We start from the raw sequence: 15,798 nt of genomic DNA, 5'->3' as shown, positions 1-15,798 counted from the left end.
CCTGACTCCTGGGTCCCACCCTACCACCTGGTAAACACAGTTCCCCCTGAGACTCCTTTGCATAACTAGTTAATTACCCAGCCACTGAGAGGAGCCCAAATTTTACTTCCCCTCTTCTTTGCTTGTCTGTCTTTCCTAGCATAGATAGCCTTCTCCAAATTGTGGCCTGCTAATAGCCGGCTCAACCATTGATGGAACGACAGGGGGGTTGAATCTAGCCATGCGATGCTATAGTCAGCCTTAAATAAGCCATTGCAACTGGCAAGAAGCGTTCTTCCTTCGCTATCCATCCCTCATTTTGCACTTCCAATAAGATAAGGCTTGGAGTCAGGCTGACTTTTATCTCTAGTTTATCTTCATGAAAACAGGTAATTTCAATCCTTTAAAGGGCTCAAGGCACTACACGTGGGAATATATGCACTATATCTGCACCGAAAATGGAACAGCGAGGACAGCTCGTATCTCTGCCCCCACCCCCACTTGCTATCCTAGCGGGCATGTAGTATAACATAAAGCAAGTCTTGAAGAATTGAGCTTACAAATTAGCTGACATAAGAACATATTGGGAGAGATAGAAAGCTTTATAAAACTCCGATTCCGAGATCGACACTTTCTCTTGCCAGTTTACCGAAAACTTTTCAAGGTCATCTTTCATCTCTGAATTCAGAATATGGTACAATTTCCCAATTCTATTTTTGGCTAATGCTGTTACTTTCTCAACCAGCTCAATTCTACCAAAGCTCGCCGAGCCACCCCCCTTATGCTGCAAAAAGTCGCTGAATTGAAAATGTTTAAAAAAGTCTCTATGGTTAATACCAAATTTATGTTGTAGCTCCTCAATTGAGACAATCGCAGTGGAGGAATAGAAAGCTCCTCAGCTGTTAATACCTAAATGCGACCATCTTTGTATGCACTGATTCCCAAATATTATTGACAGATTTTCATTAGTCAAGAATGGTGTATATTAATTCACTCTACTTATTTTCAGCAATTTCCATACCCAAGTCCAAACTTTATAGGCACTTAATAAACACTTGAATTTAACTTTGTTGTAGTAACTAAACTCAAGTTGTCTCCAAAAACACCCCAAGGCTTCGTTACCAATCAATAGCTCTTAAATTAAAGGTATATCCTCTAAAGATTTATTGATGTGCGAATGTCCAAGTAATATAGGGCTATAATGCAACATGGTAGCCCAATCATACAACTTTAGGTTTGGCAGTGCCCGCCATCCTTTGTCTTTTGGGAGCGAGAGAAATTTCAATGCCCTTCTAGGCTTGGAGTAGGCCCATAAAAACCTAGTGAACACAGCTTCAAGCGCCTTCAACCATTGGTTTGATGATTCTAATGGGATTGACCTAAACAAAGAAAGTATTTTAGGGAAGAAGATCATTTTGATTAAATTACACCTCCCAACAATTGTAAGATGTAAGTTATCTAGTCTTCCTGGGTCTTTTTTCATCTTTCCTATAAGAGGGTCTAGATTGTCTTTAAAGATTTCATCTACCTTCGCGTTGATACTAATACCCAAATACACCGCGTTTTTTTACTACTCTTATGTCCCCCATGTCTAATTTATCACTACTTGAGTCTTATCCTTATTCAACGACTATCCAGACACCTCTCTAAAGAATATCGCCTCCCTTTCGATAGTTTTCAGAACCACTTCAGGTTTAGACGTTACCACAGCAATGTCATCCGCATACGCTAAGATTTTTGTCTCGTATCCTTGTACTACAACTGGTGGGATTGCTGAGTTTAGCTTTAATTTCCGTATCAACAGGTCTATATATATAGTGCAATTAGCAAGGGAGAGCAGGGATACCCTTGCCGTGTCCTGCATGTGATCTCTATATTTTCTGATAAATCACCAGCGACGAAAATATTAGCTCCTGGCTTGTAGTATAGGGCCTTGACTGTTAGTACAAACTCTGATCCAATGCCCATGATCTGCATCATCTGCCAGAGAAAGTGCCAGGAGACCCTATCAAAAGCTTTTTATTTTGCATCCAATAAGACCACAGCCATAGGGTCCCCTGACACTTGTACTGGATCAAACAGTGTGATCACTCTTCTAATATGATCTGTTGTATCTCGCCCTGTAATAAAGCCATGTTGACGCTTGGACACTATTTGTGGCATGACCTGCACCAACTGTGTAGCTAAAATCTTAGAAAAAATGTTTGCATCCCGTTCAGCAGTGTTATTGGTCTGTATGAACTAAGATCAATCGCTGGTTTGTTCTTTTTTAGAAAAACAACAATTTTTGCCATAGCCCAAGATTCTGGAGGGGGGTCCCTCTATTAATTTGGTTCAGTAATTGGTCAAATGTTCTTTTATTTTGGGGGCAAACTTTCTATACAATTTTACTGGGATCGCGTCTGGCCCTGCAGCCATACTGGCTAATACCGTATACATTTTGTCCCAACATATTTCCCCTTCCAGGGACTCTCTATCTTCTGAGGACAATTTTCTTAGCGGTACTCCTCTTAAATAATCAGCTATTTGATCTGAGCTAGCTATTGTACTCTCAGTATACAGCTGTTGATAATGTGTTCTAAAAGCTTCTCTGATCTTCCAGGGCTCAGAGACTATCCTAGGGGTGGGGTCATATATTTCTCTAACTTCATTCGCAGAGCTCTTCTGTCTTGCTCTTACAGCCAGATGATGCCTGGCTTGCTCACTGCATTCATACACTTCTTCCCTCCGTGCTGCCATTTTTTCTACGGCTATATCTGTAAAAATCTGATTGAGTGCTGTTCTAGCTAAGGTGAGCAATAGCTGAGTCTCCCGTACATACCCTCCCTGTTGAGCTATTCTAACCTGGTTCTCCTCCGCAGCAGCTAGTTTATCTTGTTTATGTTGAATGCGTTGTCTTTCTTCCTTCCCTCTATTCGACGAGAAACTCAGCGTCTCCGCATGTATACACTCCTTCAATGTGTCCCAAACTACCCCTAATGGTGCACTACCACTATTTTCCCTGAAACATATTTGGATCCATTTACTCATATGGCTGCAATAATCCACTGTAGTGGAGACAGGATTTTATGTGCACACATTGCTATGTTAGCATAAGCGTTTTAGAAGCTAACTGCCATATTGCCACGTTGTTGCTTTTGCACACGACACTATTGGTAGCTGTTATTACAAGTAAAACTGCTTGCTTACTTTTTATTCACATGAGAACGGTCTGTTGATTACATTCCTAGACGTGCCCCGCGACCTTAGTCTGAACACTGTGTGCAGAAGCCGTCAAGGTCAAATAACAATGTATGCTGTTGAATTCAGGTTGATCGGCCCACGCTCTAGACACAACAAGCACACAGCTGCAAATATCTGAAACTCAGGTGCCTTTAATGTTGCATTTGCATGCATGATTCAGGCACTTGGAGGAAACCTTTTCAGACACAGAGAGCAGAGCTGATCCTGTGATGTGATTCACCGAAGCTGATCTTTGAGGTATGGGGTTCCCCATTCACACCTAGAGACCTTCTATTAGTTTGTAAATCTAGATTACTAGCCAAGGGAGGGTGGTTCACAAAGTGTTATAGGACTTGTTTTCCACTATCATTTTTCATATGATTTCTCCCTTCATTTTCTATGGAATTGTAACAATGCTAATGGTTTTATTTTTAATCATTTGTCTGCTTATGTTAGCCAAAGTACTGCACCGTAGAGCACATAGTTAAAAATAAACATTTTAAACTTTTCCTTGTCTCTGATTACTCTTGTTGCGGACTGATATGAGAACAATAACGAAAAAGTGTTTCTGATTCCCACCATTCCTGAAAGTACTCTAAGCCGCTTGTTCTGGGTTGTCTAATCATTGGTAGCTTCGAGATGATATGGAAAACGAATGAGACATGGATGCTAGTCGGATAGGGGTTCTGGGTTCTGAGGTGAGTTTTTTGGTAGACCACAATTCACTGAGGTCCTGGTTTCGTGTGCATAGTTCTGTGCATGAGCAGAATCCCTGCAACATGGCGCACCTAACGTTTTGGTCTTACGATTGAGACGCCTTAGTAGGGCTTATATTTGTCCACAACACCCTCACTCTTGTTTCCGGTTGACAGGAGTGACTGTTTAAACCTACCTAAATAGTTAATATATAGGTTCTCTCAAGCTTGACAGTTAAAAAGGTTTCATTTTAACTTCTACCCTTTTTGTGCTACAGTTTAATATAGATTGTTTTTCTTCTCTGTGTCCTTATGGCTGAAGTCGCTATTGCAGCGCATAGACGCGCACCTCTCCAGCGTCATTTGACGCAGTTCGGGGTGCCAGTCGATGGGATGTCTATTATCTTTGTAGTGAGTGCCGATGCATCGTTTCCCTATGAGCTGTTTTACTCTTGGATTGCTTTTCCGGAGGTGAATGCGGATGATAAGACGTTTCACGCATACACTCCTACGGTGGTCCCAGCAAATTACACGCCGTATAGGATGCAGGAAATTCCTATTTCTGCTTGGCAGCATCGTATTTGGTTCAATGGCGCCCTCCCCCACACCGTTACACTGGTTTGTTTGGGTCCCTTGTCTATTCCAGGGTCCACTTGGCCAGTCTTGGCCGGGTATACACCACATCCACGATATTTGCTAGCCTCACTGGATGACTTATGTCAAATCTACACCGCCTTGATTGCGGTGCATAGGGCTTTACAATACGTCTCTCGCAATGTCCAGGTGGGGGAACCTGGGGCTGCGATGCAACCAGCTGGCCCGGCCGGGATTACTATTAGTCCAGTCATGGTTAATTCGGTAATGGGCTAGCGCCCCCAGTATAAGGACGATATGCCTTATTGGCTTGCTGAGAAATTTGACCAGCTGAAAGCGGTATTTCCCAATTCTATTCCTGTGGAAAAACACAGGATCCTTACAATTAGTTTGCAGAAAGACTTAGTCCCAGAGGTAACTGATTGTGAGAACTGGGGTAAATTGTTTGCAGCGGTCTACTCGAAGTGCATCGGCACACCGTCTATGACTGTACTGCCCTCCGTGATCAAGTGAGTTCAGGATCAGCACAGTCCGGAGGCGGCGGTCGAGTTAGGAATGAGGCTTTTCGGCGTGTTCGATGTAGTTGCTGATCTCATCCTTGCTAACGTCAAGGGAGATGCAGTTAACTTTCAGGTGTCGAATGCCTTGCGTCTCGTAGACGATGTCGATAAACCCCGGCAGTTACCTAAAATTATTGCGGAGGCTTAAAAGACCATTGGCCGCAATAGTTTAGGTGTTAAGCCTTTTGCTAAAACAACAGCGCAACTGCAAACTCAGACGGTTAAGTCTACTAAAGACGACCGTCCAGCTTTTCCTAAACAAAATTGGAAAACTAAGAAACAGGGAAAGCAGCAAAAGAAACAGGGGTCTCGTCCCGCGTCACCGGTTCAAGTGACTACGGAACGCACTTATGAATTGCGCGATCGCACTAGAATTAGGTCTCCTGATAGATTTCAGGTTCCTGAACAACGTTCTCCTCGTTCTTCACAGGAAACATCGGTCTCACAGTCCGGTGGAGGAGAACGCGGCAAAGATCAGGGTGCCCCACAAGGACGTCAACAGCCCCGCCCGGCTGATGGTAAGGGTAAGCAGGAAGAGTTTGCACATCAACGACCCCCGTTTCAGAAAAAGAAGGTTGCTGCACTAACAGCGAGGTATGCTATATATAGTGAGAACACAGCTTCGGAACCTGACATGGGCACCAACGCTGCTAGACAGCGTGGCGGAGGTTACACTAGTGCGTCAAGCACTGCGTCCATATCTGAAGGCGGCAGCAACTGACACATTTATTACTGTAGAAACTGCTGACACTAGAGTGGCTCCCCTGACAGACTATATGACATAGTCCTTCTAATTGAAGGTGACATACAACGTACCATAAAAGGGATTTTTGGGGAAAATCTGACCTCTACATATGACAGCAGAGGCGGACTGGCCCCCAGCTTTCGTTTTGGCAGCTCCCTGAGGGGAGGAGGTATTCCTCACATCTTTCGCGCACACTGTGCCGAAGGAGCAAGCTCAGAACTTTGCAGAAGAGTGGGCACAGGTGCTTGCTCCGGCGTTGTACCGTACTCAGGTTGGGTGGGATAAGTTACCACCAAGCCATGAGATTCCATTACGGTCTATGCCACAGCCACAACCTCAATATCCCATGCGCCGCGAAGCTAGATCTCACGTTGCAGAAATCCTTGAACAATTAGAATATCAAGGTGTAATTGAAACATGTGTGTCACCCGTGAATAATCCTCTTTTCACTGTAACCAAACCTGATGGGTCGTACCGCCTAGTTTTGGATTATCAGCATTTGAACTCTCACTGTCGGACGTGCGCGGTACAAAACACTCACAGTACTACCCTGGTTGATAGTCTCATGAGAAAAAGTTTTAAAACCACACTTGACATCTCCAATGGCTTTTACAGCCATAACCTGTGCTCTATTAGTAGTCAATGGACAGCCTTTACTTCTGGCGGCAAAAAGAAACAGTTTAAAAGATTAACCATGGGCTACAAAAACAGTCCAGGTGTCTTTGCCGCACGTGTAGTCTCTCTATTGGAGAGCATTGACCCTGATGTGTACTCGTATGTTGATGATATCTATCTCACAGACGACGAATTATGGTCGCATCTGTGTCGTGTTGACCGCATCATTGTTATGTTTGCGGACTTCGTTTACAAATTAAACTTTGCAAAATCACACATTGCAGAGTACACAGTGTTGTTTTTGGGCTATGAACTCAACAACAAAGGTCGTGGTTTAGCACCTCACTTCCTGGAGAAATGCGCATGTTTGCGCGCTCCAACAACTCTGAAAAAACTGCAATCTTTGCTGTTTTTTTTAAATTTTGGGCGTACCTACATTCCCGATTATGCCCAGCATATCAAGCCGCTATATGCCTTGGTACAACCTACTTTTTCCAATTCAAGCTGGCTGCAAGAACATTCAGCTATCCTGCAATCTTTGCAGGCTGATCTTCTTGCTTCTAAATACTTACTTACGCGTGATAACCACACAAACCTGGTAATAAGAATTGTGCCTGGCGCGGTGTGTTTCACGTACTTAACGTTCAATGAGGGCAACACAGTCCCCATTGCTTACAAGGCACACTTGTACACTTTGGCTGCAATGCGCTTTTCCACGGTCGAAAAAGTTTTGACTGCTGTACAGATGGCGATTCTGAAAGAGAGAGCGCTGTCGCAAGGGAAACGCATGTTGGTTGTCACACCGTATCCTGCCCTAGAGGCAGTGACGGAGGCCAGTGTACCGAATTCAAAAGCTTTGCATCCACGTTGGATACAATGGGCCACTTCTTTGACGTCTCCAGATGTCACTTTCATCTTTCATCCAGCACCTGGACTCTGCCATTTGTGGGTCCTGCCCTCCCAAGTGGTGCCACCCCAATCCTGGGCCCTTGGGGGTTGGTCTGAAGGTGCTTCTGCCAAGCCCACCAATGGCCCTCATCGGAACTAATGGGAAGCGATACAAAGCCTCACCGCACAGCTCCCCGGGACCAACGCAAAACGACACCAAGCCCTGCAAAGCCTCACTGCACAACTCCTCAGAACCAACGCCGGACAATGCGCAGTCTCACAAAGCAACGCCGTGCAGATCACGCACCAGGATTTAGGATACTGTGTTCAGTGGACCTAACTGGGGTCCTGTAGCCGGCCCTTTCTCCACTGCCGCCAGCCTGAACTTGGGACTTTGTCCCAGTACGGCGTGATCAGATAATCACAGTTGGTGCTTTGTACTTTTTATGCACTATTTTCATTGAAATCTTTAAAATTGCATATCTCTGGATCTACTGATTGGAATTTTGTCATTTTAGTCTTGTTTTATTTATTAAAGAAGATTCTATATTTATCTTTAAGTTGGTGTGGGATCATTTTTGTGTGGTTTTCGTTTTTACATTATTACTGTTTTATGTGTTGCCCACATACTTTACACATTGCCTTAAAGTTAAGCCTGAGTCCTCTGTGCCAAACTACAAGGGTGTGAGAGCACGTTAATGTAGGGTTTGTTTGTGTCTTACCTTGACAACTATTATGGTTGCTGCTTAACCAGGGTTCATACTACAGTCACCAATGGCCCAATTTCTCACAAATAAGTTGAGAGAAGAGCACAAGAAACCTGACATATATGAACTCTGAGAGATAGCAGAGTAAAAGAGAAGAGCAAAAGAAACATACTAGAAAGAAAGACAAAAAGACAAGAGAAAGAAAGAAGACAAAAGCATGGGAAGAAAAGAGAAGGGTTAGATATTGGGGAGAAAGAAAGGAGAATACCTACTTACCAGTGGTCTGTGTGTCTTTGTCTGAGGAATCCGGTTCCTGAACAGAACGCCCTGCAAAGAAGAAAAGAAACTGTGTCATCAGAGAGAACAGAAGAAGAACACATAAAAGGGGTGGATGTGTAAAACATGTCCTGACTATAGAAACAGAAAACAGATTCTCAAAAAAGGATTTCCTATTGTGACGCCAATTCGAGTCTGTGCGATCCCTCACCTGCTAACACAGGGAATCAAGTAAATGAATACCCCTAACTTCATCCTCCTCTTCCATTACAAGATGTATACTCTCTAGCAGCTCAAAGGTGACATTAAAATATCCAGCAATCGACAGGTGTAGTCTAGATCCTAAGTCAGAAAGGTGTAAGTCAAGAAGAGCAGTAGTTGGGGACTGCCTATTGCAAGAGAGTGGGCGATTATAAAGGTTAACCCTCAGGCCTCGATGTCCAAAAAAGTTCAGGCCAAGTATGTTGGAGGAATCAATCTGCAATAGTTTTAAGGTACATTCAGTGATATCTTAACCCAGGTAATCAACCCTTGTGCACCAATGAAAAAGGTAGTGTAACTCATTCTCATTCAAGTAGCTTGGAACATAATCCCCTTACATTCCATGACAGTAGTTTAAAGGACTGTTTCTCAGCTAGCTCCTGAGAAACACATCAGGTCCCAGAGTAGGATACACTCAATACTCTTTCTATGGCCTCATTTGGGCTGTTAGATCGACCAAGAAGTTTGGAAGCAGACTTATATGTTGAAGCTAGAGAAGGAACTGTTTCTAAGTAATTGTTAGTCTAGCCTAGGGAATAATTATGTAAGTCTAGATCAAGGGAGCAAGATGCAGGATGCAGCAGGAATAAGAGGGAGTCAATCGTTCTCTTTCAATTGCAAAGCAGAGGGACTAATGTTAACATGATATAGTTTCTGCTGAGATGGCAAATCATTTGGTTTAGATGAGCACCTATTTGATGAACTGGTATAAGCAATGGGAGAGAGTTGTGATTTAAATTGTATTTTCATAGAAGATGGGGGTAGGGAATGTGCATCCGGGGACATTCAATCTACTAAATTGCGATCTGCTAGAATCAGCTTACTTATGTCATGCAAATTCCTTCTCCTTGATATTCGGAATGCATCCACTATATCAGAACGAACGAGATATAGGCACCCTCACTACGTCCTGATCCAGTAGAGGACATAGTTCTTTAGGGAAGTCCTGTCTTCTCTTATTCGCTCTCCTAGTTTAGGGATACTAACCATGCAAACCCGTGGCTACCCTGTTAACATGGGCCCTTCTTCCAAATACATCCTTTCATACATCTTGTCTAGGTGTTATATGGTCATTAATTCCAAAACTAGGGAAAACATGGTTGTAGTCGTTCATTTGTCTGTGTAAGCTGCCAACAGATTCAGCAACAACTTTCAGAGCTGAAGGCAAAATATGTTCCCCATGTTCTTCATCAGCATAGTGCACTTGGGAAGAAGGCTCAAGTCTAGGCTCTAAGATGCTTTTACAGTTCATCAAAAGTAAAAGGCTCTTAATATTGATTAGTATCGCTTAATCCAGCCTGGTTAATAGCAGGGTTGGATGTAGATAAAAGGTTCATAGACGTTAGAATATTCTTCATCCTTCATCCTTTCTAATAGTTGCTGTATCAGTTGCTGTATCAGAAGATCCTTCAAATCTTAGCCTAGGCCATTCATTTTCAACTTTGTAATATGGTCGGTACATGGGCTTGTTCTGGCCTCTCCATATTGATCTTCATTAAGTTCATTATTAGAGATAGCATTACCATCAGGAGGGAGTTCCGCAAGTGGGACAAACTTGTTCGAGCAAGTAACTGAGACCGTTATCAAATCCTCAATAGGAGTATAGTTATAAGGAGTATCTGTACTCTGAGCTGAAGCCAATGAGACAATGGTTATTTTACTTGGATTGACTGAGTCAATCGCATTTGAAGCAACAGCAATAGCGTTTGATCTAGGTTTAGCGCAAAAGCCTTTGCCTTCCTCTAGTAAAAATGAGTAATCTTTGTTGGAGATTTGGCCTATGTAGTTGCAATCCTTTCATGTGCCAGTATTGTTTTGACTTCCACAATTAAATAGTTTATTTCACTTAATGTGCAGTTTTCGGCTGCATGACTGGCGCTTAACTATATACCAAAACGGAACGATTAGTGAGGGCAGGTGAAAAGTGTCTCGACGTGCAAATAAAGAGAAACAGCAGCTTCCAATTGCAAACCAACAGCCAGGTGGTGGAGAAACACTATCAAAATGTTCGATGTATAAAAAATGAATTTATCTTGAACAGAGATGAAACGAAGGAGGGTGGCCAGCTTCTTCCTGGTGATGATGGGCCATTCGCCTGGACGCCTTCCAGGCACCAGCCGCACGCATCCCGTGCAGCAGGTTTTGAAACGCACTTTATAGCTCTAATAGCATTGGTGTACGGGGCCCCTCTCCTCCTCTGCCTCCTTCCCTCCAAATTTCAAGCATAGTGGCTGTTGAAATGCCCTTTATAGTGCTGGTAAAGTTGCCTTGCAGGGCCCTCCTCCTACTCCGTCTCCTCCTTCTTTGTGGCAAAGATGCTGCTGGTAATACAGTCCCTCCAAACGTCCCGTCCAGCGAATGTTGAAACATGCTTTATAGCGCTAGTCACGTTGTTGTGTGTGGTCCTCCTCCTCTGCCTCATCCTTCTTTGTGTCAAAGATGCTACTGGCACTCTAGTCCCTCCAAACATTGCCGGATTTCGGATAATTAGCTAGTGAACTGATAGTGATCACCTCAACACTAATGAATGAAAACCGACCAATGTCAATTAACAACACCAACAAGACAAGTGCCGCAAACTAATAACATTACCATTTTTGCATTCCCTATAATATTGACATCAGTTTTAAATTTCGCTTGGGCTGTGCTTGTGAAATCTTTTGTATTAAATATATCTTAAAAGGGGCTTACATCCCGCCCCCTTGCTTTTGTTGCTCGTCATTGATTTCTGTGCTTTCCCCTTACTTTTCCTCTGTTTCTATTGGCTGGAGCACACTGTTTCCTGTTTCCTTGAGTTGTTCCTCTTGTGTGATTTTCTCATCAGTTTCCCAACATTTTTGTGGACGTTTTTTGTTGTTTTGCCTGCACAGCGCTTGCTTGTTTACACAAACTATGAGGCTACACACATTTCAAGCGGGCTTGTTTTCCTTTCATGCTGTCATGGTTCACGTGAACAAAACACTCAAGAAGGGGGGACAGGGAACGTTTTAGAAAAACTAGGTCCAGTACCATTGCTCCCAAGAACTAACATGTAATCACTGCTTGGTAACTGTTCCTAAAACAAAGAACCATAACCAACTTGGTTATGTATGAGAGAAAGTAGAAAATAGAAAGGAAGGTAATCTCTATATGTGGTTCCCAGTTGATGAAGGTGGGGGAATTTCTCCTTTAGAAATTAGTGCCCTCACACACTCTTGCGAGAGTCATGCTTCATCATCGGGCGTTGCTCCTCGTGGGGATGGCGCTGCTGTCCTCCATGGGCCCCGCGAGAGGGCTCTTTGTCGGAGATCTTTTTAGGAAACGCCGCAGTTGTGCATTACATGTGTGTGGGCCTAAAAGGTTTAGTGCAAGTGTGTTAAAATTACCCCATTGGTACCCTGAGGTCAATTTTTATTCAGAGGTCCGGGAGGTAAGGATAAAAGAATTATACAGGGGAGATGGAGCACCTCTAATAACAAATATCATAGAGGTCAGGGTATTACTCTGTTGCTCTCAGTGCCCGTATATGATTGTGAATGAGCGTGTTGGTCAACATGTTTCGCGCTGGGAATGGGTTCCTAATGGATCCTTGAGCGCTTCGTCAGGACCGTGTGATGTGAAATCGTGAATAAAAATAGGAGTAGGGAAAGGACACCCTATATTCCTATGATACTTCTTATCAGGTGTAAGTGCGTGATTGAGCTCATGGAAACATCTCATTCGTTTTCCTGTTATTACCTGGTGGAGAGAAATAACAATGGGAACAAAATACAAACATAAAGAGACAAACATAAGTCGTAGTGAATAGAAATCCACAGTTAACTTAATTATAGCAGCTACGTTTGATTTTCACCATGCATCTTGTTGCAGCAGTTTGAGGGAAAAGTGCCCTTGACATACTATTATTGCCACATGTGCACATCTGGCAGCATCAGCTGTCTGTGTCTATGATTGGTGAGGCGGTCTCATGCACTGGCCTCGTGATGGCTGTGCACGTCGTATTTTTAACAAGTGTGTAGTATAAAAAACACTTGTTTGTCTCATGGTGGCCACCAGTGCTCAATTATGCAAAGCACGCTCCATGACTGAGTCTAAAATACGAGGATTGGTTGCCGCGTTGTCCCGGGCTGTCCATTACCAATATTTGGTAGTGCGGCACACTCTAAAATTACGTGAGGCTTAATATCTAAAAAGCGCACACAATCATTCAGGACTCTCATACTAATTACCCCTTCAAAGAGAATGAAGTGCCTCCTCGGCAAATCCCGCGGTCTCGCGGGGGAATATCTGTTGGACGAGAATGCAAAATTAAGCCCAGTGCACAAAGGACATACCTGTTTCTGTCGTGTTGAAGCAGCCGAGTAATACTCACATTAAAACCTCTTTGTTCTGGCCCGTTACATGCCCTGCCGCTGGATGGACGCTGGAGGAATGCAAGGCAGCGTCCACCCGGTTTAGAATCCTGGCGGACGGAAGTGACGGGGCTTCGGGGGAGTCCAAATTTGGCCCCTGTCTTCAGCCCTGTCCGCCAACCATCACTGAGCAAGAGCTGTTTCCTTCAGTACACGCCCCCCTCCATCGAAGCCCCATCACTTCCGCCCGCCAGCATTCCAGTCTGAGATGCTCAATCACGAGAAGTTCAACCTCACCACAGACATTTTCAAGACACTCTCAGGATCTTACAGTGGTGTTTATTCTCCTGACTACATGGTGGTCACAGCCATTAAGGTTTAGTTGCAGTATTTTCTTCCGTGTTTCTCTTTTGCCTTTCTCATGACGATGCCCAAACCGTCAGCCCAAACCGTCAGCTCTGCCAGTGCAAGCACTACACGACATCAGGTGAATAACACACAACATTTATCTCTCCGCCGTCTAACACTTCGAAGTAATACTTCCTATGTGAACTGAGGTGTGTGAAACAGTTTCTTTCCGATATGTAGGCAAACGACTGGCAAAGTGCCCAGCTTTTCTAAAACTGGGTTTATAACCCTCGAACCAGTTACAAACGCCCTGTCCCAATGCCACTCAAATCACCAGAAAATAACCATTCATACGTAAACCCTTGCTTGTTATTTCTCATTAACACAAAGTTAATTTGTAAAAAAAAAAGAAAAAGAGGTTCACCCACTGGCATATCAAGCTGACTTAAGAGCTATGGGGCACATGCATCAAAATTGTAAATTGCAAATACCTAATTGCGAATTCCTGAGAATTACAATTAGGTAATCGCAATTTACAGAGCATGAAACTCAAAGAGTTTCAGATTGCAATTCCTAGGAAGTCGCAAATCGCTCTACCTTATTAATATTAATGAGGTAGATCACAATTTGCGACCCCCTAGGAATCACAAAAATCACGGAGATGGTGGTCTGCTGAGGTCAGAAGACCACTATGTCGGTAATTGCTTTTAAATAAAACAATCTGTTTTTTGTAAAGCAGCCCGTTTTCCTTAAAGGAAAACGAGATGCTTTACAAAAAGTAAAATTAAAAGTTTTCTTTTCATTTTTTAAGACCTGGCAGTAGTCAGTGGGACCACTGCCTGCTCTTAAAATTACTTTTACAACCATTCACAAAGGGGAAGGGGTCTCATGGGGACCCCTTCCCATTTGCGAATGGGTTACAACCTACTTGAAGTAGGTGATAATTTACAAATGTTTTGCGACCGCATTCACTTTCACAAAACATTCATGAATACCGTTAGGATTCGGTATTTGGAAGGGACGCCCTAAACATGCCCCTTCCAAATACCGAATCGCAAACCCATTATGTGATTCGGTAACAGGTTACTGAATCGCAATTTGGGGTTTGCTTCATCGGAAAAGCATTTTTGCCTTCGCAAACGGGCGAATCGGCCCGTTTGCGAAGGCAAAAATGCTTGATGCACGTGCCCCTTAGTGTTTTAAAGGTCTCATTTGTGCACATCTTTCCTTTGACCTGCCCAGACCAGGTCAAGCTTGAATTGTTAGGGCAAAAACTAGACAGTAACCCTGGTTGATGTAGTTCATTGTAGTAAATGTCTTGAGATAGATCCTAACAATGTTAGCTACTGCCTTGAGAGAGGGCACTCTCCTCTGTCCTTTGTTAACAACATGGACACCCATCTAGACACCACCCTTCTCTGCCATCTCGCCGAGGCCAAACAGAGGTGTCTCGACTGCTTTCATTTTTCCCTCCTCTGGGCCATTTCTCTGAGGCCCAAATCAACACTGGCAAGTGTGCAGTGGGCCTTTATGCAAGAAAAGATAATAAACAGCCTGCGCTTCTTTATAAACATAACAATGCATTAATTATGCACATTGTGTTTGCAAAGCGGCACTAGCTTCTGAAATCTCTAAAAGTCTTACAGTGACCAACTTTACCATAGTGAATCCTTTCCCCACTCCAGAGATCAGCAACTTTTTCCACTTTCATCCCTGCACCTCACTTCAGCCTCTGCTGAGACCCATCCTTCAATACTAATTCCACTCATCCAGTCTCATCCTACACCATTAATGACAGCTTTGCTGTCCTTTGGCTCTTTTTTAAAAATCCCACTGCTGCTTGCTATTCATGGTCTCATTAAATATCTCACCATTCCTGAAGATCTCTACAACGTGGCCATTTAGTCAGTAAGTTCAAAGTGCACTTGTGGATTTCACGCCATGTGGTGTGTGTGATGTTTGGTGACGGTGCTACACCCTCTAGCGGCATCAAGAAGAAGTGTTTGGTTTCCTGCACGTTTGTACCCTGTAGACTTAAACCAGGCCTGGTGTGTAGAAAGGGCTGATGTATAACAGTAATCGCTGCTGTGTAGATCTTAATTAGCTTGTTATGAGTCTTAAGCGCCAACTTTCTTCCAATGTTGTCTTAGATTGCCACCTTTAGAGATTCTGTAAATCATGTATTTCACCTTGCACTACCTTCTCGATATATTGGGTACTAGCAGTGCTAACCTAGTTGTGAGTTTACTCCTCTAAACACCAACTTTTGCTATATTTTACTACTAAACAGGCAGTCACAAATGCAGTTATCTTGTAGGCACTAGGGATATAATTTGAATGATGCAGCAGGTGCAGTGACACCGGGCCCAAAAGTTGTCAGAGCTCCTTTAAACACATAATATTGCTGTTTCATCAATTAATTGCATTATTTCCCTCTTTTATTTTTCAAAATGTAGCTATTTACTTACCCGCACTATATCACTAGAAACAGCACAATATATGGCCTTTTTTGTACATAAACAAGTCATAACACTATAACACACTTTCTGAAACTTATATTTTACAACTACTCAGCAA

The 15,798-nt window shown here is 43.3% G+C and overlaps 1 protein-coding gene across 3 annotated transcripts in view; it reads right to left on the bottom strand.

Annotated features, from left to right (window-relative positions):
* Nucleotides 1–15,798, bottom strand: part of LOC146862826 (uncharacterized) — a 354,446-nt gene that overhangs the window by 191,347 nt on the left and 147,301 nt on the right. For all 3 annotated transcript variants that reach the window (XM_085643304.1, XM_085643305.1, XM_085643306.1), the window contains exon 10: nucleotides 8,282–8,332. In XM_085643304.1, the coding sequence (XP_085499430.1) occupies nucleotides 8,282–8,332 (51 nt within the window). The remainder of the gene's footprint in view (nucleotides 1–8,281; nucleotides 8,333–15,798) is intronic.

Source organism: Triturus cristatus, chromosome 2_2 (genome assembly GCF_964204655.1).
Source record: "Triturus cristatus chromosome 2_2, aTriCri1.1, whole genome shotgun sequence".
NCBI lineage: Eukaryota > Metazoa > Chordata > Amphibia > Caudata > Salamandridae > Triturus > Triturus cristatus.
The sequence above is the reverse complement of the archived record's forward strand: the minus strand, read 5'-3'. Positions and strand labels throughout refer to the sequence as shown.